Genomic DNA, 22,970 nt, shown 5'->3' on the forward strand with positions numbered 1-22,970 from the left:
ACAACCCCAGGTCACCCCTAGCAATACATCTATCACCTGCCACATTCAAGACGTGAACACAAAAATCTCTACAGTGCCATCACCAGCTGCTACTTAATTAAAATTTGCTGGGAGAAGAATAGAATAAGACCTCTGCTAGCTTCCTGGGAAGTTGGCCCTTTAATCACAATGACAACTAGGACTTTTACTTGGACAGTGCATTAAGTAGAGAGATAGAGAAATCCAAAGATTAAGCATTAAGTTCTGTCACTGTACCAAACTGGATGTCAATGAAAGAAAAATGGATGAACATGTCTGCCTAAAGCAGTGCAAAGAAAGCTGGCAGGAAATGAGAGCGGACTCAGTATCTGCACATTAACAATGGGCCAGACTTTTATTTAAAAGGCTAGTGGTTCAATACAATTGCTCGAATAGCTCTGGTAGACAGAAAATGTAGTAACATCTCAGGTCTATAAATACAAGGGAAGGAGTTGAAGGTCAGCTCACAAAGGGATTTAATCCTCAGGAGCAACTCAAAGCCCTGACACTGTCGGAGAGACCTCAGGGGTTCGTCTGGGCCACTTTCCCACCCTCCCACCCTGACAAACAAGAGGCCTGGCTGAATTATTCTCCCTAGAACTATACCCAGCTGAGAAAAAAAATATTTATCTGTCTTGAAAAATTCAAGAACCTGGGCTACTAAAAATAAAAAAGAAAACTTTTAATATAGTGAACTTAAGTTTAGTAAACACCATGTGTATTTTCTTTTGTTAATAAGACATGATACATTCAGAAAAGCATGCATTAAAAAAAAAAGACAAAATACCAAAACGATGTAATTCCTAGAAGGAGGCTTGACAAGAAAAAAAAATCGACCCAAGTTCTATCTCTCTCAATCAGAAGCACTGTTAGCACAACCAGCAATGCCCCTCGACACACACAAGCACTGCGTTCCCTCGCAGGTAGAACTTAAACCCGAGCCTCAGTTATGGAACTTGAACAGTAAGCAGGATCACTGCAGAGCACATCTGGATGGGTCACTGCAATATCCACCTGGTCCAGTTTAAAATATCTTTTTGTAGATCCAGTTTGTACACATTTCATTAGGTATATTGAGCAACAAACCATCTACTCTCCCATTATTTTTTAAATGGCAGTTCTGTAGCCCAAACCAACCATTAAGATTATAAAAAGCTCTCGTGAAAGATATTCTCAGATGAAAATACATTAAGGAGAAATCCTGAAAGTTAAACAAATCCAGTTCTTTATCACTAAAATGGTGGGATCAAGTAGGATGTCTATTCTGAAGATCAGCTTCACTTATTTCCCTATAAGAAAAGACCAAATTTTTCTGGACTGATATAATTTAAAAACTAAGACAATAAAAAAATAAAATGTACACCTTAAGATACTATAAAACTTGAAATAAGATCAGGCTAGGGAATCGAAATTAAGAGTTCTAATTCTGTAACAAGTTTTAAGGGACAGACAGAATAGAGCAGGACTCTGCATGTGGACAGCACAACAGTCTCTACAACACACAGTACCACACAGAAGGAGTCACACATTGGAAATACTGTGAGAGGAGCTGTTGGAGATTTATACACCCAACAGCAGAGCTCCTAGGTAAAAAATGTGTAATGTCAACAAGGATAAAAAAAAATAAAAGAAAATAAAGGGGGTGAGGTTGCATGTATGGGTCAGTTATAGACATGATACTCAACAGCATAAAAATAAAACCCTCCACAGAGTCCCCTAAATGTGGCAAAACCTATTTTTCATTGCTAAGCCTGGGAAAGATTAAGAGAGTGGAACAAATTCACTTGTAACTACAGCATCTCCCATATTTGAGTGACAAGTATGTCCAATATGATGCCATATATTAAAACATTGAGAATATATGAGTAAAGGAAAATAAAAACAAAAGACGAAAATATGATCCTTTAAAACTGAAAATATGTTTTAAAGCCAAGTAGGTGTGATTCTGGTCATTATTATATATGACATAATTCATAGAAAGGCTAAGAAAGGAATCTTCATTTTGTTCAGTACTTAGGCTGATAATTCAGTACTTAGTGATAATTCAATGAATGTGTCACACATACAACTAAAAATCCCCTCTGGTTTCAAATGAATTTCAACAACACTCTTCCTTGACTAATTTTTCTCCTGTGTCAAACAAACCTATGTACAGGACCAGTTTAAATCCCTCTTCCCTTTCAAACACTAGATATGAACATCCAGGAATATTCTACAATGCAAAGTGCCTTAGGAAAGAGAAGGATTTTGTAGTGTGAGTGACATAACTGATCTGAGGAAGCCGGATGTAGTGAACACTGATAGGAGCCAGTCACGCAATGGTGGTTTGTTTCTCCTTGGGGGTTTCCTCCAATAACTGCATGATCAGTTCATGGAGGGGTTTGCAGATATTGGTGTATCCCCCTCCTGTGAGATGCAGAAAATCAAACATGTTGTGGCAGGAGATGGCACTGTCCAGATGCATGAAACCCCCATCTATATCCAAGAGCTGAACATTGGCAAGCTTCGGCAGGGAGACCTTGAGGAGTTGGTTCATCTTGGCATTATTTTGCCTCAAAGGGTTGGGTTTCTCACCTCGAGGTAACAAACCCAGTAAATGATCTTGGCCTGTGGCTGCCTTGTGTTGATAAGTTGTACGATGTCCTCAATTCCACCTGCTACTTCTTCTGCCATATTTTCATGGTTGTTTGTTCCTACCCAGACAACAATGACCTTTGGTTTAATATTCTCCAGCTCTCGGTTCTTTAGCCTCCACAAAACATGTCTCATTGTATCCCCTCCAATTACAAAGTTCAGTGTATGAAGTAGGGAAAAAAGCTCATGCCATATCTCATTCTGCTGTATCAACTGCTCCATGGAGTCCCCCACAAACAGTACATCGAGCTCTCTGTCTTCACAGTCCAGGACAAATCTGTTGTGCTGAGACATCCATCTGATGTCTCCTTGAATATCTTCTGCTGCATGTGGAATGGCTGCTGGGTTTGAGTCTCCTTGGCTCATTCTACACTCAGATGGAGGGTCTGTGCGGGCCCCAAGCAGCTGCAGTGTCGGCGGGTGGCCCGTCTGTCACTCGCTCAGTCCCAGCAGCCGCGCTCTGGCACCTACCTCCTCAGCCCAAGCACCAGCAGCAGCCTGGCTTATTTTTCTTCAAAATATTTCTTAAGTGCGAAGCAGGGAGGCAGACAGACAGACTCCCATATGCACCCCAACCAGGATCCACAGGGTGATAATCTGCCCATCTGGGGCTGTTGCTCTATTGCTCAGCAATCGAGCTATTTTAGTACCTGAGGTGAATCTCAGTGCCCAGGGCCAACTTGCTCCAACATAGCTATGGCTGTGGGAGGAAAAGAGAGAGATAGAGAGAGGGGAGAGGAGGAGGAGTGGAGAAGCAGATAGTTACTTCTCCTGGGTGCCCTGATTGAGAACCAAACTTGGGACATCCATACACTGCGCCAACACTCTATCACTGAGCAAACTGGCTAGGGCCAGCTTATTTTTCTAATAGGTTTTCAATGGAGTCCTTGGGTTTTCTATATACAGGATCATGTCATTTGCCACCTTTACTTTTCTTTCCCGACATGGATGACTTATTTCTTTCTCTTGTCTGATAGCCCTGGCTAAGACTTCCAAAACTACATTGAATATGATGAGAGTGGGCAACTTTGTCTTGTTCCTGATTTTAGAAGGAAAGCCTTCAGTTTTTCACCATTAAGTATGATATTAGCTGATGGTTTGTCATATATGACCTTTATTATGTTGTGCTTTTCTTCTATATATATTTTATTCAGTGTTTTCACATAAATGGATATTGATATACTTGAATATCTTTTCTGATTTTTTTGATAGGATCATATGAATTTTGTTCTTTGTTTTTTTGATATGGTGCATAACTTTTATTGATTTTAATTTATTGTGTTTACATAGATTCTAGTGTCACCACAAATGCATGCCCCCCACCCCACATTCCCCTCAACATCTTCCTTGCCCCCTCCTCATAGCAGCCTCCCCTCTTCCCTTCAGGTTTATCCCATTCTATCATCCCCTTTCCCTCTGTCCTCTTTTCCTCTGGTCCCTTTGATCTCTCCTCTGTCTCAATTTCATCCCTCAGTTCACATTGTTCATTGGATTTCTCAAATGAATGAGGTCATATGATATTTTTCTTTCTCTGACTGCCTTATTTCACTTAACATAATAGTTTCCAGGTCCATCCATGTTGTCACAAAAGGTAAGATTTCCTTTCTTTTCATGGCCCCATAGTATTCCATTGTATATATGTACCATTGCTTTTTAATCCACTTGTCCACTGATGGGCATTTGGGCTCTTTCCAGATCTTCGCTATTGTGAACGATGCTGCCATAAACATGGGGGTGCATTTCTTCTTTTGAATCAGTGATATGGTGTTCTTGGGATATATTCCTAAAAGTGGGATGGCTGGGTCAAAAGGCAGTTCCATTTTAATTTTTTGAGGAATCTCCATACTGTTTTCCATAGTGGCTGCACGAGTCTGCATTCCCAGCAGCAGTGTAGGAGGGTTCCCTTTTCTCCACATCCTCGCCAGCACTTATTCTGTGTTATTTTGCCAGTACCAAGCTATTTTGAGTACAATGGCCTTGTAGTATAACTTGATATCAGGAAGTGTGATACCTCCCACTTTATTCTTTCTTTTCAAGATTGCTGAGGCTATTTTTGTTTTTTTTTTTGTTGTTGTTCAATATAAATTTTTAGAATATGTGTTCTATATCTTTGAAGTATGTCATTGGTATTTTAATTGGTATTGCATTGAATTTATAAATTGCTTTGGATAATATAGACATTTTAATGATGATTATTCTTCCTAACCATGAGCACAGTATATGCTTCCACTTGTTTGTATCTTCCTTGACTTCTTTTATCAATGTTTTATAATGTTCCGAGTACAAGTCTTTATCCTCTTTGGTTATATTTACTCCTAGGTACTTTATTATTATTATTTTTGTTGCAATAGTGAAGGGGATTGTTTTCTTAATTTCTCTTTCTGACAGTTTATTGTTGGTGTATAAAAATCCCTCCAATTTCTGAGTATTAATTTTATATCCTGCCACCTTGCTGAATTCATTTATCAGGTCCAGTAGCTTTTTGACTGAGACTTTAGGGTTTTCTAAATACAATATCATATCATCTGCAAATAATGGTAGTTTTACTTCTTATTTTCCAATTTGGATGCCTTTTATTTCTTCTTCTTGTCTGATTGCTGTGGCTAGGAATTCCAGAAGTATGTTGAATAAGAGTGGTGAAAGGGGGTACCCCTGCCTTGTTCCTGATCTTAAGGGGATTGCTTTTAATTTTTGCCCATTGACTATGATATTGGCTCTGGGCCTGTCTTAGATGGCCTTTATCATGTTGAGGTATGTTCCCTGTATTCCCACTTTGCTGAGAGTTTTGATCATGAATGGGTGCTGGATTTTATCAAATGTTTTTTCTGCATCTATTGAAATTATCATGTGGTTTTTCTCCTTCCTTATGTTTATGTGATGAATCACATTGATTGGTTTGCAAATATTGTACCAGCCTTGCCTCCCCAGAATAAATCCCACTTGATCATGGCGTGTGACTTTTTTCACATAATGCTGGATCCAGTTTGCTAATATTTTGCTGATGATTTTAGCATCTAAATTCATCAGGGGTATTGGCCTATATTTTCCTTTCTTTGTGTTGTCTTTGCCTAGTTTTGGAATCAGAATTATGCTCGCCTCATGAAAAGTGCTTGGAAGTCTTTCTTCCTCTTGAATTTTTTGAAATAGGTTGAGAAGGATAGGAGTTAGTTCTTTGAATATTTGGTAAAATTCACTTGTGAAGCCATCTGGCACAGGGCTTTTGTTTGTTGGGAGTTTTTTGATAACTGTTTCAATCTCATTTGTTGTAATTGGTCTGTTTAGGTTTTCTGATTCTTCCAGATTGATTTTTAAAAGATTATATGTTTCAGGGAATTTGTCCATTTCATCTAGGTTGTCTAATTTTTTGGCATAGAGTTCTTCATAGTATTTTCTTACAATCCTTTGTATTTCTTTTGTGTCAGTTGTTATTTCTCTATTCTCATTTCTAACTTTATTTGAGTCCTCTCTTTTTTTTTCTTGATGAGTCTGATTAAAGGTTCATCGATCTTATTTACCTTTTCAAAGAACCAGCTCTTGGTTTCATTGATCCTCTGTATTGTTTCTTTAGCCTCTATGTCATTTATTTCTGCTCTGATCTTTATTATTTCCTTCCTTCTACTACCTCTGGGCTTTACTTGCTGTTCTTTTTCTAGTTCTTTTAGATGCAGGGTCAAGTTGTTTATTTGAGCTTTTCCTAGCTTCTTAAGGTATGCCTGTAATTCTATGAACTTCCCTCTCAGGACTGTTTTTGCTGTGTCCCATATATTTTGAATTGTTGTATGCTTATTATTATTCATTTATAGGAATTTTTTTCTTTCTTCTTTGATCTCATTCTTAATCCATTCATTATTTAACAACCTGCTATTTAGTTTCCATGTGTTTGAGTACTTTTCTGTTGTGGTTGATTTCTAGTTTCATGCTATTGTGATCAGAGAAAATGCTTGATATGATTTTAATCTTCTTAAATTTGTTGAGACTGCTTTGTGCCCTAACATGTGGTCTATCCTAGAGAATGTAACATGAGCACTTGAAAAGAATGTATATTCTGCTGCTTTAGGGTGAAAGGTTCTGAAGATATCTATTAAATCCAGTTGATCTAGTGTTTCCAATAAGTCTGCTGTTTCTTTGTTAATTTTCTTTCTTGAGGATCTATCTAGTGATGTTAGTGGGGTATTAAAATCCCCTACTATTATAGTATTGCTGTTGATCTCGCCCTTTATATTCATCAAAGTTTGCTTTATATATTTAGGTGCTCCTATATTAGGTGCATAGATATTTATGATGGTTATATCTTGCTGTTGTATTGCTCCCTTTATCATTATGTAGTGACCTTTTTTATCTCTTACTATAGCCTTTGTTTTAAAGTCCATTTTGTCTGATATAAGTATTGCTACCCCAGCTTTTTTTTCATTTCCATTTGCCTGAAATATTTTTTTCCATCCTTTTACCTTTAGTCTATGTGTATCTTTTGGTTTGAGGTATGTCTCTTGTAGACAGCATATGAATGGGTCCTGTTTTCTTATCCACGTAGCTACCGAATGTCTTTTGATTGGATCATTTAATCCATTTACATTTAAGGTTATTATTGATATATAGTTGTTTATTGCCATTTTATTCTTTAAAGCTATATTCCTCTGTTACTATATTCTTTTTTTCCTTTGATTTGTTTACAACAAGCCCCTTAACATTTCCTGCAGCATAGGTTTGGTTGTAATAAATTCCTCAAACTTTTTTTTTTTTTTGTTCTGGGAAGCTTTTTATTTCTCCTTCAATTTTAAACGATAGCCTTGCTGGATAAAGTAGTCTTGGTTGTAGGCTCTTGTTCTGCATTACTTTGAATATTTCTTGCCATTCCCTTCTGGCCTCAAGTGTTTCTGTTGAGAAGTCAGATGTTATCCTTATGGGGGCTCCTTTGTTGATGATAGCCTTTTTTTCTCTAGCAGCTTTTAATATTTTCTTTTTATTTTTTAGCTTTCATATTTTAATTATGATGTGTCTTGGTGTTGTTTTTTTGGGGTTTCTCTTTAATGGAATTCTCTGTGCTTCTTGAACTTTGTGACTTTTCCTGCATCAGTTTATGGAAGTTTTCAGCTATGATTTGATTGAACAAGGTCTTTATCCCTTGTTATTTCTCTTCTTCTTCAGGAACCCCTATGATGCTGATGTTATTTCTCTTCATGTTGTCACAGAGCTGTCTCAGAGTTTCCTCAGACTTTTTGAGTCTCTTTTCTTTTTGCTGCTCTGCTTACATGCCTTTGTTTATTTTGTCCTCTAACTTGCTGATTCAATCCTCAGCTTCATCCATCCTGCTTTTAATTTTTTCCATTGTGGTCTTCATTTCTGATATTGTATTTGTCATTTCTGACTGATTCTTTTTTATTATTTCAATGTCCTTTTTTATAATTGCTATCTCTCTATTTAGGTGTTTGTTATGTCCATCTATTGTTGTTCTAATATCTTTGAGCATTCTAACAATCATTATTTTAAACTCTGCATCCAGTAATTTGGTTACATCTGACTCATTCAAGTCCTTTCCTGGAAATTTCTCTTTATTCATTTGAGTTGCATTTTTCTGCCTTCTCATTTTGTCTGTGTATAAGAATGTTGTGGTCACTGGAGTCCAATGGGTGTTGCCTCTGTGTTCCCTTGTTGTGGTCTGTCTGCAGGCACATAACCTGTTTTTCCAGTGCCTCAAGCTTTCAGATATAGGCGTTGCAGACGCCGGCCTGCTGCAGCAGTTTCTGTAGTTTCTGCCTCTCCTCCATGGGCAGGGCTGTGTTCATATGCCCTGGTCTACAAGCCTTGCCTAGCCTTGGCCTTTGCCCCGCCCCCATTGGTGGGGCTGTGTGCTGTGCCTGGGCCGCAAGCCAACACACCATGGGCAGGGCTGCACGCCTATGCTCAGCCACGAGTCTCTGCCTGTTCCTCGGCTTTTGCCCCACCCCTGCCAGCAGAGCTGCGCCCACATACCTGGTTGCAAGCCCTGGCCCCGGGGGTGGGGCTGTGTACCCGCGCTTCGCCACAGGTGTCTGCTGTTCCCTGGCTTTTGCCTTTCCCCTGTGGTTGAGATGCAGGTGAGACTACTTTTGCTCACCCAGCCTGCAGCTGGGTTGGACCGCTTTTTGCACCCCTTCTGCCCCTGCCGGTTGGGACTGAGCTCATGCCGGGCTTCAGTCGTGGCCAGCCTGGCTTCTGCTCCCACTGATGGAACCGCACTTCTGCATCCCGCCACTACCCACCCTCCAGAGAGCCCTCAGCAGTGTGGGTGGGGGTGATGCAGCTCAGACTTTAGCACTCAATACTGTATCTCTGATGGCTCCCTCCTTCTAAGTGACTCTGCTCTGAGTGCTGTGGGAGAGCTTATTTTGCTGGAGTCCTGCTTCCCTTTGTTGGTATTGCTTGTTCCAGGGGAAATATTCACTTTAGATTTGGGGGGTGACTCAGCCCAGGAGTTAGGGTGGCTGTCTTTCAAAGTGTTTCTCCCTGTGCCTCCTAGATTACACTCTCTTCCTGCTACTCCAGTCCTCTCATCTGTCCCCATTCCCCAGAGTCTTGGGTGAGTGGTTGTGAAAGAGGTTTTTGTGCAGTCCCTTTAAGAAGAATCCTGGGTCTGAGAAATCTGTCTCTTTCTCACAAACAGTATCCTAGCTTGTTTTGTAGTTAAATACTGTCCATACACCTTTTCTAGGCCCTGGGGCTGTAGGCTGGGGCTTTGTTCCTGGGGTCCAGGACCCTCCCCTCTCCGCTAAACTCAATTCCCACCATGCAAGTCCCTCCAGGCTGCTGTTCGCTTCCAGAAGTTGGGTAACCCTCTCCACGTTTCCACTTTTCCTACCAGTCTCAGTGTGGCTTCTTCAGTGATCCTTGATTAAAGAGTCCCCTTAGTTTAGTCCAAAGTTGGTTTTTTCAGATGATGGTTCTTAAAATTAAGTTGTAATCCAGTTTGGGTGGATTACTTTGGTTGTGGGACACTTTGGTTGTGGGTGGTGGAAGTTTGTACGTCTGCCTACTTCATCGCCATCTTGTCGCTCCTAACTTTTCTTCTTTAAAAAAAATCACTCTCTCAGTTTTTTAAAATCATGAGACTCTCCCCTCTTCTTTATGTAGTGTCTCTAGTTGCTGTCTTCAATCTCACTGATTATTTTCTCTATCTGGCTTTTTTCTTGCTGAGGTGTTTGTTTTGTTTTCTGAGCTCATTAATTTGCCTATTGGTGTCTTCTTGCATCTTATTGAGTATTTTCAGAACTTAAAATTTGAATTCCTTATCATTTAACTCCAAGGTTTCCATTGAAAAACCTTGAGATTTTTTTCTGGAGATTTTAAATTTTCTTTCTGAACTACATCTTTGTCTTGTGTAGCAATGGAGTTCGATTTCTTCTTTTTGATGGCATTTGAGAGTGGTATTGTTAAGAACCCTAACCAAGAAACAACTAAAAAAAAAAATGAAAAATTAGAAAAATCAATAAAACATATTGTTTAAAACGTTATGCCAAGTAAAGAAGAAAAACCAGAGATAAAAGATCAAAACCAGGCCCTGGCCGGTTGGCTCAGCGGTAGAGCGTCGGCCTAGCGTGCGGAGGACCCGGGTTCGATTCCCGGCCAGGGCACACAGGAGAAGCGCCCATTTGCTTCTCCACCCCTCCACTGCGCTTTCCTCTCTGTCTCTCTCTTCCCCTCCTGCAGCCAAGGCTCCATTGGAGTAAAGATGGCCCGGGTGCTGGGGATGGCTCTGTGGCCTCTGCCTCAGGCGCTAGAGTGGCTCTGGTCGCAACATGGCAACGCCCAGGATGGGCAGAGCATCGCCCCCTGGTGGGCAGAGCGTAGCCCCTGGTGGGCATGCTGGGTGGATCCCGGTCGGGCACATGCGGGAGTCTGTCAGACTGTCTCTCCCTGTTTCCAGCTTCAGAAAAATGAAAAAAAAAAAAAAAAGATCAAAACCAATAAGAAAAAAATCAAAAACAAAACACCCAGAAAAAAGTAAGAATAAAATATATAAAAATTAAAGAAAATAAAATTTAAAAGAAAGAGAGAGAAAAAGAATAAATGGAAAAGAAAAGAAAAAAGGGAAAAAAATGAAGGAAAAAAGGAAAAATAAATTTCTATTTTGAGAGGCTTCTTTCAGTAGGTGTCACTGTATTACATGATTTAGTGCTGTGAAGTTCCAGGACTGTCCCCGCTGAGATGTTGCAGTCTCAATGATGGGTGGGACATGTTGTGAGGCTTTACAGCTTTGGCTTTATGGATTTACATCTCTAGCAATGGTGATCTCAGGCTTCTGAGCACTCCTCCCCATGTCACCACAGACCTAGCGACCAGACACGGAGCACCTCTGTTCTTCAGGGAAGAGACTGGCTCTGGAGAGCTAGCTGTGGGGTTTGTCTCTGCCACTCTCCATACTTCAAGGTGAGTGAGGGGGGATCTGGGATGCTGAGGGGCTGCACTTTAGCTTTCTTTGTCTCTGCCAAGTGTGGGCTGCAGGCAGGCTGCAGGAACACTGGCCATGATCCTGCGCTCTGATCCTCTGTCTTTGATTTATCTCTCCCTCTGCCCCTCTGTCTCACCTCTCCTCCCAGTAGAAGGAGACCCAGTCACTCTGACTTTCCCACTCCATACCCCTGAGACAAAATCCAAATAGCCTGTGCCTCCCTCCTCCCTGTAGTCTGGCAGAGAAAAAAATAATCCAGACTGGGTTTGTCTCGTCCACAGAGGAGACCACAAATGTGTTTTATTTTCCGCCCCTCTTTTTAGCCTGTCCCAGCTTTAGTTCATTTGGTGCATGGATCTTTCAGGCACACCTGTGAGCCCAGCTGGCCCTTCTTCACTGCATTTTGTTGTTCAATTTGTTGAAATTTCAAGGGGAGAGATCAGGAGTATCTCTCACTCCACCATTATTCTGATGTCATTTTTTCTAGTTTTCTTTTTCTTTTTTTCTTCTAGTTTTCTTACAAAAGCTCTTTGGTGGCTGTTTTCTGCAGGCCCAGTGTGATGATGCAAGATGCTGCTAAAAGGAGAGGCCTCCCTAATTTTAATGAGGGTTATGGGTTATTAGAGTAACAGGGGCCTGGTGACAAAAATGAACTGCCAGAGACAAGGTGGATGCAATTGTCATCATGTACATGGGGGATGTACTGGCTAACTGAATTGCAAGGATGACTGGTAGGTAAAATACTTAGGTCCTGAGAACTTCTTTTGGTGGCTAATTAATCACAGTGTTTCTTAAAATGAAATGAAAAGTCTTTATCTACATATTTGGAAAAAGTCAAGGTCTGGTACTAGAAACTTGATATGTTATTACAACGGTGAGTCATGGCCTCTTACGTAGTTTCCAGACATAAGCCAGTTCACAAACCTGCAATGTCCTAATGAAATTGGGTCCTCTTAGAAAAAAACAAAAAACAAACTTAAAACATCACCAGAAATATGTACTGTTAATTTCCTTCTAACCCTTCAGCAAGAAGTATCTGTCGCCAGTAAATAGAATGACTGTGCATGGAGGAAAACACTCCAAACATTCAGGAATTAAAGCTGTTGTCTGATGAAGAGTGAGAGAGAAAAAGGCTGTGCTTCCATCAGGCCCACATAGAGAAGACAAGGGCAGAACCAACCTAAGAAACAGGCTGGACTGTGAGAAGTCCTACTGAATCAACTCGAAGGAAGTGTGTAATAACAGGGAGTTTTCATGGCTACAGGGAAGGGACTGACATGTGACATTTCTGATCTCACAGAGACAGAGTAGATTACTCAAGGCCTGAAACATGCAGAAGCAAAAAATGATTTGGAGCTGGGGAAAGAACCACTGAGGTGACCCTCTCTGTAAGCCTTACTAAAAACAACTTCAGTTCAAGATTCTGTCTTGCAGGAACAGTGTGAGCTGAGACCAAGGGTTTTTCAAAACAAACAAACAAGCCAACAAATAAACAACTGTTGTCTGTTGACTTTCCCAGAAATAGACACCAGAATAACCTGCTGGTCAAACAAGGCCAAGTTTATTTATTTATTTTTTTAAATTATTTATTTATTTATTTATTCATTTTAGAGAGGAGAGGGAGACAGAGGGAGGGAGAGAGAGAGAAGGGGGGCAGGAGCTGGAAGCATCAACTCCCATATGTGCCTTGACCAGGCAAGCCCAGGGTCTCGAACCGGCGACCTCAGCATTTCCAGGTCGATGCTTTATCCACTGCGCCACCACAGGTCAGGCAAGGCCAAGTTTATTACTTAAGTAGTAAAGGTAAACACTATCTTGACAGAACTGAATGTTTCAGGAGGGGAAGGTCAAAGATAAATTATAGAATTTAACTTTGTATATTTGAGTGATTTGAAGTACCTTCTGCAATGCAAAGATCTGACTGAAGTTGGTCAAAATTCATGGTACAATGAGATTGGTGGACAGAGTGAGTATGAGTTGTGGAGAAATCTTAATGAGAGAATAATTGTTTGGTAAGCAGTTGAGTTTGACCAATTATGTCATCTCTTGTTCTGAAAAGAGGGCTGACTGAGAAGTCCATTGCTCAGATAAAGCTAACAAGAAAGTTAGGTTCTGATTTACAGCCTTATCCTCCTGGGCAGAATTTCCTGAAATAAACAGTACAGTCTTATTGATGTAGAAGCTCTCGTTTTGAGTCTCTATAATTAAGGTATTTGAATGCAAATGGCCTTAAATTGTCATTAATTCTTTGTGACCAAACACCACTGTGGCCCACCAAAGTGAAAATTCATGATGATGAGGTGATAAATGATTTCAATTCAAATCACAGTGGTCAAACTGACCGTGTGTTTATTTCCCAGATTTTCAATGTGTTCTTGGAATTAACATACTCAGAAACTGGAAGAAACAGATTGTCTCTCTGAATTGTAGAGTGAGTTCCATTATGGTAGAAAGAGCAAGTGAAAGTTCAGGAACTTCCATTCTTTACCAGAACAGTAAACCAAACTCCATAATGTATTGCTGGGGGGAATTATAGGTATTGGTATCACCATAAACTTGAAATATGCACATCATTTTTTTTCCATTAAAGGAGATGAAAAGATCTTTAAAAATTACTGTAGATTATTATAAGTTAAACAGATGGTGACTCTAACAGTGGCAGTTACAATTGTGGTCATCTTTATTGCAATAAATAAACATAGCCTTTTGACAGCTGGTAGGCAGCCTATTGAAAATTCTTTTTCTCTGTAACAACTTGCAAGGAGCCCTCAAAGCAGGTTGCTTACCTTCCAGGTCCAGCAGTCATCTTAACAATTGTGATATGTAATTACATCAATTCTTCTGCTCTACAGTGTAGTATAAAGAGATCATGATCTTTCTAAATTTTTTTTAAATTTATTTATTCATTTTAGAGAGGGCAGAGAGAGAGAGAGAGGGAAAGAGAGAGAGAAGGGAGGGAGGATCAGGAAGCATCAACTCCCATATGCGCCTTGACCATCCAAGCCAGGGGTTTCTAACCGGTGACCTCAGTGTTCCAGGTCAATGTTTTATCCACTGTGCCACCACAGGCCAGGTCTATTGTGATCTTCTTAACATGCCATATGCAAATATTGATCAACTTATGACCTATGCAACTTACGACCATTAGACTTCACAACCACAATTGCTAGCCATGACTGCTCTGCCTCTGGCAGCACAAGCGTTGCCCAGCTGGGCGTACGATAGTGTGGACCAGCTTCCAGCAGCACTACCATTTCCGCCTGCACCGTTTCAACTGTTATCCCAGACTCGGTTCAGCAATTTGTGTTTTGTGTCTTGGATATTTTTCATCAAACCCCTCCCAAGATGTCTACCAAGAGGAAATTTTCTTTGCAAATATTAAACCAGTTGTACTGGTAATGCAGTGTTTTACTTAAACCTGATGAATGTAAAAATAAGAAACAAAATGGTGTAGAGATGATACAAACAGCATAAAATGAACAAAGAAAATTATAATATGTAACAATAATGAAAGAAAATTATGATAAGATATAACTTAAAGATTTTTATAACATCATTTCACAGTACTGTACATATAGCCTACACAACTTACGACCAAATCATGTTACGACTAGTCTGTTGGAACCAACCGTGGTCATAAGTTGAGCACTAGCTGTATCATGTTCTGTGGACAACTCTGGTACTTTTTTAATGGACAAGGGACAAAGGAGCAATGGTGGTAGGAACAGAGGTTATGCACAGGCTTATCAACATAGAGTTATCCTCACTATATTGCCGTGCCTAAACTCCCATCAGCAGAAACCGAGTAAAAAATTTAAAAAAGAATTTCTATTACCATTGATATACAATATTATATTATATTCAGGTGTACAATATAGTGATTAGACATTTATATAATTTACAAATGGATCAACTTGATAAGTCTAGTACCCATCTGGTACCACACATATTTGACATATATAATATTTAGTACATATACTATACTGTACTTTCAGTGGAAATTAATATTCAGTTACAACATGGTGTCTTTCCTTTGATGAATCACCTATCACCTAGTATCAGGTTATTTATATTTGATCCCTTTTGTCACAAACAAGATAGCAATTTGGCTTCACTGGAATAAACATTTATTCTAAAAATGAATTGCCTTTCATTGCCTTTAATGCTTCAAAAAGCACCTCATCTACATACTTATAGAATGCCTAGGATATTCTCAAAGTATTCTGTATAATATTGCATCTGATCAAGGAACTTGTTTCAAAACAAAAGTAACAATGGACGTGTGTCCATGGAACTGACAGGTCTTAAATACATCCCATCACCCAAAAAACAGCTGGTCTGTATTATGATAGCAACTCATTTATAGTATCAGTTCAGAAACAAGACCCTAAACAGATAGGGTTCTGACTCACAGAATGCAATATGAGCCAAAATGTATGGTACTATTTCTTCCATAACCTTATGTCAATGTTCACCTGGTCATTTTGGACTCCTTGTGCCTAGGAACCAACAGGCAAATAAGACACCAGTTCTGTTGGAGTCAAGTGGGGTGATTGATATTGACAACCAAGAGGAAATTAAGTTACTCTAAGCAGAAAGGCTATTTTCTGAGACAAGGGATTCTCTGAGTACTTTCATGTTCAAGAGTAAAAGATAATGGAAATATATAGCAATCAACCAAAGGCAATTTCATTGAAGATTCAGGTCCTTATGAAATGAAGATGTAGATTATACCACCAGGTAAATCATCCTAAACAAATAAGGTTATAGCTAAGAGCAAAGGAAATAGGTAGTAGAAAGTGGAAGAAGACAGTTATAAATAACAAGTATGGTGTCATGATCAATGGGGGTATTGTGAGTGTGAGTGTACATGTATGTAAGCTAATTTGTTCTCTCTCATTATTCCTATTATTTCTTACACACTGAGTGCAAGCAATGGCTAATCTTTTTTTTCCTTCTGAAGTGAGAATCAGGGAAGCAGAGAGACAGACTCCTACATGTGCCCAACCAGGATCCACCCAGCATGCCCACCAGGGGGCGATGCTCTGCTCATCAGGGGCATTGCTCTGTTGCAACCAGAGCCATTCTAGTGCCTGAGGTGGAGGCCATGGAGCCATCCTCAGAACCTGGGCCAACTTTTTTTTTTTTGCTCCAATGGAGCCTTGGCTGAGGGTGGGGAAGAGAGAGAGAGAGAGAGAGAGAGAGAGAAAAGAGGGGGAAGGGTGGAGAAGCAGGTGGGTGCTTCTCCTGTGTGCCCTGGCTGGGAATTGAACCCGGGATATCTATATGCCGGGCTGACGCTCTACCACTGAGCCAACCAGCTATGGCACAATGGCTAATCTTCAGAGGTATAACTGACATTGCCCAGAGATGAATACCATGACTAGTGAAGAATACCATGACTAATGAAGAATAGTTATATGTTGTCATCTTGCTGTTGCTCTTTCACAGAAGTTCAAATACAGATGAAATAATCTGGATGCTGAGTAAACAAAAGGGTGGACTGTGCCAGATGTTAAACCGTTTCCTCAGCTCCAAACCCACAACATCTACACTTCAACTTGTGATGCTGGGGCCCTCTGTCCTCAAGGTTCACGTTAGGATCTGCCAATAAGGGCACTGGAAGGGACTGTAAGCTAGGAAGAGGGCAAAGAAAGCAAGATCCTTCTTCATGTCCTGTTTTGTTTTCTTTTGTTTTCTCAAATCATCCCAGAAATGATTTTTCATCCTGGCAGTTGGTTCCACTTTGCAGATTTTATTTTCACACTCCCATAACCAGACTCATCCTGCCCTTCAGTAGAACAAGTACTGGCTGACCAACATTTATTCCTTGGCAGTCTGGAAACAGAGAGTGTCCTCTGAACTCCTGAGAAACTAGAACCAACAACACAACACCCACTTGTCAGAAGTCTGAGCCCCAGCTATGCACATCCCTCTTCTTCCTCTCTGGGCTCTGGAAGAACCACCATAAAACAGAGCAGGGAAGCCTTCTCAGAGGTCTGAGGGACACTTCATAAAGTTCCCTCTGAGGTATGAATGCCAGCTGGTCAGTGTCTCTTCAGATGATTGTGTCAAGATTTCAGGTTTTAATCACTCCAACTTCTCCGTTTACATCCCCAGGTCTACAAATAGTAACTTTGTTCTGTAGGCATTTTACTTGGCAATCCTTAGTGTTTGTTGTGCCATTTCAGTTTTCAAACATATGGTTAGCATCTCTTTATAGAGGAGGGAAGATACTCTTACTCCCTCTCGCCCCCCGACTGGCATCCACCCGGCAATCCCTGTCTGGGGAGGATGTTTTTGAATCAACCGAGCTATTCTAAGCACCTGGGGATGACCCTTGAAACAATTGAGCCACTGGCTGCAAGAAGAAAAGAGTGAGAAAATGGAGAGGGGAGAGGGAGGGGGAGAGAAGCAGATCATTCATTCTCATGTGCGCCCTGACTGGGGATAGAATCCAGGACATCCATACACCAGGCTGATGCTCTATGCACGGAGCCAACTGGCCAGGGCCTGTTAAAATATTTGATGTGAGTCTTTTCCTCACTGGATCTTGACTGATATATGCTTTAAAATAATGGCTCAAATTCTGTCTTTGTTTCTGTTCTAATCTTCATCCTTCAACCAGATACCTATGTAAAACTTGAAGTACTAAAGTTATCACAGCTGTTAAAGCAATTTGGCATGTGAACACAGTGCTTTTAAAAATGTTTTATGTCAGTACCAGGCTGTTTTGAGTACAGGCATATAGATCAATGGAACAGAACAGAGAACCCAGAAATAAACCCACACCTTTATGGACAACTGATATTTGACAAAGGAGGTAAGAGCATACAATGGAGTAAAGACAGTCTCTTTAACAAATGGTGTTGGGAAAATTGAACAGCTACCTGCAAAATAATGAAACTAAAGCCACCAACTTACACCATTCACAAAAATAAACTCAAAATGGGTAAAAGACTTAAATGTAAGCCGTGAAACCATAAGCATCTTAGAAGAAAACATAGGCAGTATGCTCTTCAACATCTCTCGCAGCAATATATTTGCTGATTTATCTCCACGGCAAGTGAAATAAAAGACAGGATAAACAAATGGGACTATATCAAACTAAAAAGCTTTTGCACAACTACAGACAATAAGAGCAGAATAAAATGACAAACTACACAGTGGGAGAACATATTCGACAATATGTCTGATAAGGGGTTAAAAACCAAAATTTATAAAGAACTTGTAAAACTCAACATCAGAAAGACAAACAATCCAATCAAAAAGTGGGCAAAAGAAATGAATTGACACTTCTCCAAAGAGGACATACAGATGGCCAATAGGCATATGAAACAATGCTCAACATCAATGATTATTAGAGAAATGCAAATTAAAATCACAATGAGATATCACCTCACACCAGTCAGAATGGCGCTCATCAACAAAATAACACAGAATAAGTGCTGGCGAAGATGTAGAGAAAAGGGAACCCTCCTGCACTGCTGGTGGGAATGCAGACTGGTGCGGCCACTATGGAAAAGAGTATGGAGATTCCTCAAAAAATTAAAAATCAAACTGCCTTTTGACCCAGCTATCCCACTTTTACAAGTATTCCTCAAGAACACCATAGCATTGTTTCAAAAGGAGAAATCCACCCCCATGTTCATCACAGCATTGTTCACAATAGTGAAGATCTAGAAACAGCCCAAGTGTCCATCAGTGGACGAGTGGATTAAAAAGCTTTGGCACATATATACGATGGAATACTACTTAGCCTAAGAAATGATGACAGTGGATCATTTACAACAACATGGATGGACCTTGATAACATTATACTGAGTGAAATAAGTAAATCAGAAAAAACTAAGAACTATATGATTCCATACATAGGTGGGACATAAAAATGAGACTCAGAGACATGGACAAGAGGGTGGTGGTTATGGGGTGTGGGGGAGGGGAGGAGGGCAGGGGCACACACACAAAAAAACAGATAGAAGGTGACGGAAGACAATTGGACTTTGAGTGATGGGTATGCAACATAATTAAATGTCAAAATAACCTGGAGATGTTTTCTCTGAACATATGTACCCTGATTTATCAGTCACCCCATTAAAATTAATAAAAAATGTTTTATGTATTTTATCTCATTCAATGCTTTATTCTTGCATTCAGTTAATAAGGTTGATACCTAACACCTGCTATCTATTTATTTTTTAAATCACATTTCACATTCAATATTATTTTGTATTTGTTTCAGGTATATAACATAGTAATTAAACAATTATATACTTTACAAAAGGTTTTCTCTGATATTTCCAGTACCCACCTGACATCATACATAGTTATCACAATATTATTGACATATTTCTTATGCCATTCTTTACATCCTTGTGATTATTCTGTAACTACCTATCAGTATGTGCTCCTTTCACCTTTTTTTCACTCAGTCTCTCAATCCCATTTTTCTCTGGCAACCATCCCTCTTTACTCTATATCTATGAGTCTGTTTCTGTTTTGTTTGTTAGCTTCTATTGTTCTTTAGATCCACATAGAAATGAAATTATATGGCATTTGTCTTCCTCTTACTGACTTATTTCACTGAGCATAACACTCTCTAGGTCTGTTAAAAATGGTAAGATTTCATTCTTTTTCAGGAATGAGTAATATTCCACTGTGTAAATTTAGCACAGCTTTTTTATCCACTGGTCTACTACATACATACTTTGGTTGCTTCCATTGCTTGGCCATTTTAAAAAACATGAGCAACTGTAATTTATAAGGCATGATAATGTACAAATAAACAAGACAGTACCATCACGGAGATAACTTCTAAATAGTAAAACTACCATTTTATTTTTTAAGAGAAGCTTTTAAGCCTCCAGTGGAATATGGGGAAAAGGTTGAAACTAAGCGAAATTATATAGGTCATTTCTGCCATCTAGAAAGTTTTTATTTAAGTTACCCGTGTTTATTATGTTGAATTATCAACTAATGTAGAGCTACGTAAAGGAATGAGACAGTGCCTATCAATTAGTAAGCGCTCAAGAAAAGATGTAATAACCACCTGACTGGTGATGGTACAGTGGTTAGAGCATCGCCCTGGGAATGCAGAGGACCCAGTTTCAAAACCCCGAGGTTGCTGGCTTGAGCACAGGCTCACCAGCTTGAATGAGGGGTCACTGGCTTGAGCATAGGATCATGGACATGATCCACTATTGCTGGCTTTGCTCAAAGGACACTGGTCTGAAGACCAAGATCACTTGCTTGAACCCAAGGTCACTGGCTTAAGCAAGTGGTCTCTCACTTGGCTGGTTCCGCCCGCCCCACTCCCCTTTCAAGGCACATATGAAAAGCCATCAGTGACCAACTAAGTGCCACCAGTATGAGTTGATGCTTCTCATCTCTCTTCCTTCCTGTCTCTCTCTCTCTTTTTCTTGATTAAAATAAAAAACAGTGTAATAACTAAGAAAGTTAAAAAATAGAGTGAATTTTCTTCAAGAACTTTATAAATGATGATTAATGACAACAATAGCAATGCATTGTTTCTCCATGGGACTTTAGAATTACATGTAGTGATCCCTTAGAAAATCCCTGTGTCATTATTCTCATTTATTTAAAAGAAAACATACTGACAAATGGTGAGTGACTTACCAATATTATGTAACCAATAGGTGTCAATACCAGACATAGGATGTCCTGGCCCTTCAATTGATGGCTGTTAATCTTATAACAGTCCAACCTTTTCCTCAGAGCCCCTATCACAGGGGTCAGGAATCTTTTTGGCTGAGAGAGCCATGAGTGTCACATATTTTAAATGTAATTTTGTAAGAGCCATACAATGACCCGTGTACGTTGCGCATTATCCAATAAAAATTTGGCATTGTCCCGGAGGACAGCTGTGATTGGCTCCAGCCACCTGCAACCATGAACATGAGTGGTAAGAAATGAATGGATTGTAATACATGAGAATGTTTTATATTTTTAATGTTATTATTATTTTTTATTAAAGATTTGTCTGCGAGCCAGATGCAGCCATCACAAGAGCCATATCTGGCTTCCGAGTCATAGGTTCTTGACCCCTGCCCTATCACATTCTGATTCCTTAAGACGTAAGTAAGGGGGTTGAGCATTGGGGTAAGGTCTGTATAGAAGATAGAGGCCACCTTGTCATGGCTGGGTGCCCTGTAGTGCCTAGGCCTCAGGTAGATGAACATGGCTGCCCCATAGAAGAGGGAGACAACTGTCATGTGGGAGAAACAGGTGTACAGAGCCTTTTTACCAGCCTGAGAAGAGAGTACATGGAGCACAGCCTTAAGGACATGAGCATAGGAGGCCATGATGATAGAGAAAGGAAGGAGCAGCATGAACACACAGCAAGCAAATATCACAGTCTCAAAAAGGCAAGTGTCTGCACAGGCCAGTTTCAACAAGGATAGCATTTCACAAAAGAAGTGGTTAAGTTCTCTTGAGCCACAGTAAGGGAAAATCATTGCCACCATCATCTGGATTAAACCATCTACTAACCCAAATACCCAGGAACTCCCTATAATCTGGAGACAGACTTTCTGACTCATGAGGATAGGATAGCGTAGTGTGTGACTAATTGCCACATAGTGGTCATAAGCCATGAGTCCCAGTAAGAGTCCCTCAGATCCCACAAGAGAGACAAGAAGGCCAATTTGTATGGTACAACCCACAAAGGAGATGGACTTCCTGCCAGACAGGAAGTGATTGCCATCTTTGGCACATTGCTACAGATCAATATGAGGTCCATGATGGAAAGTTGACTGAGGAAGAAGTACATGGGCATATGAAGTTGAGGTTCTTTGTAGATGAGGAAGATGAGAAGGAAATTTCCACAGAGGGCCACTGTGAACACCATCATAATCACAGAGAAGAGAACAAGGTCAGTTGGACTGTGGGAAAAGATGCTCAAGAGGATGAAGTCATCTGTGGATGACTAATTCAACCACATCTCCATGGCTAGGTTATTGTTCCTGGTCACCTGAGAACATGATAAAAAATATTGGACTACCTGGCATATTTAAAAGAAATTTTATGAGTTTATTGGAGCCAAACCAAGGACATGATTGGCATTTCTTTATTGACCTCTGCATTGCACACCTTCAGCCAGCTCTTTTGTTTATCACTCCTTAGACCTTAACAACATAAGCTTTGGGACTTGAAGAGGGTACACCTTTATATCTCTATGACACAGCAATAGAAGCCCTGCCAGTTTATAGAATGGTACACATGTCTTTATTGATATGTATTCTTACCAACAAGAATAGAAACTGAGTTATTTTATGTCATAGGACTTTTTTTTTTTTTTTGTATTTTTCTGAAGTTGGAAACGAGGAGGCAGTCAGACAGACTCCCGCATGCGCCCGACTGGGATCCACCCGGCATGCCCACCAGGGGGTGATGCTCTGCCCATCTTGGGCATCACTCTGTTGTATCCAGAGCCATTCTAGCACCTGAGGCAGAGGCCACAGAGCCATCCTCAGCGCCCGGGCCAACTTTGCTCCAGTGGAGCCTTGGCTGCAGGAGGGGAAGAGAGAGACAGAGAGGAAGAAGAAGGGGAGGGGTGGGGAAGCAGGTGGGTGATTCTGTGTGCCCTGGCCAGGAATTGAACCCGGGACTCCTGAACATCAGGCTGATGCTCTACCACTGAGCCAACCAGCCAGGGCCATTTTTTTTTTCTTTTAAAAATGTTTAAAAACGTTTTCTGTTGATGTGTGTGTGTGTGTGTGTGTGTGTGTGTGAGAGAGAGAGAGAGAGAGAGAGAGAGGGAGAGAGAGAGAGAGAAGCATCAACTCATTGTTCCACTTAGTTGTTCCATTTTGTTGTGCACTTATTGGCTGCTTCTCGTATGTGCCCTGACTAGGGATCAAACCCAGATATCAGC

General features: G+C 40.3%; 1 protein-coding gene, 1 long non-coding RNA gene and 1 pseudogene across 2 annotated transcripts in view; all 3 read right to left on the minus strand.

Moving 5' to 3' along the window:
• LOC136376721 (uncharacterized) overlaps positions 1–22,970 on the minus strand; it is a 432,865-nt gene that overhangs the window by 68,105 nt on the left and 341,790 nt on the right. The window lies entirely within an intron of this gene.
• Positions 2,264–3,331, minus strand: LOC136376493 (platelet-activating factor acetylhydrolase IB subunit alpha2 pseudogene; annotated as a pseudogene).
• LOC136376012 (olfactory receptor 2V2-like) lies at positions 8,352–22,043 on the minus strand. Its single transcript, XM_066341777.1, is given in 5 exon segments — positions 8,352–8,709; positions 11,599–11,671; positions 14,217–14,351; positions 21,102–21,791; positions 21,794–22,043. Coding segments are annotated over 5 exon segments (1,506 nt in total).

Source organism: Saccopteryx leptura, chromosome 6 (assembly GCF_036850995.1).
Source record: "Saccopteryx leptura isolate mSacLep1 chromosome 6, mSacLep1_pri_phased_curated, whole genome shotgun sequence".
Classification (NCBI taxonomy): Eukaryota; Metazoa; Chordata; class Mammalia; order Chiroptera; family Emballonuridae; genus Saccopteryx; species Saccopteryx leptura.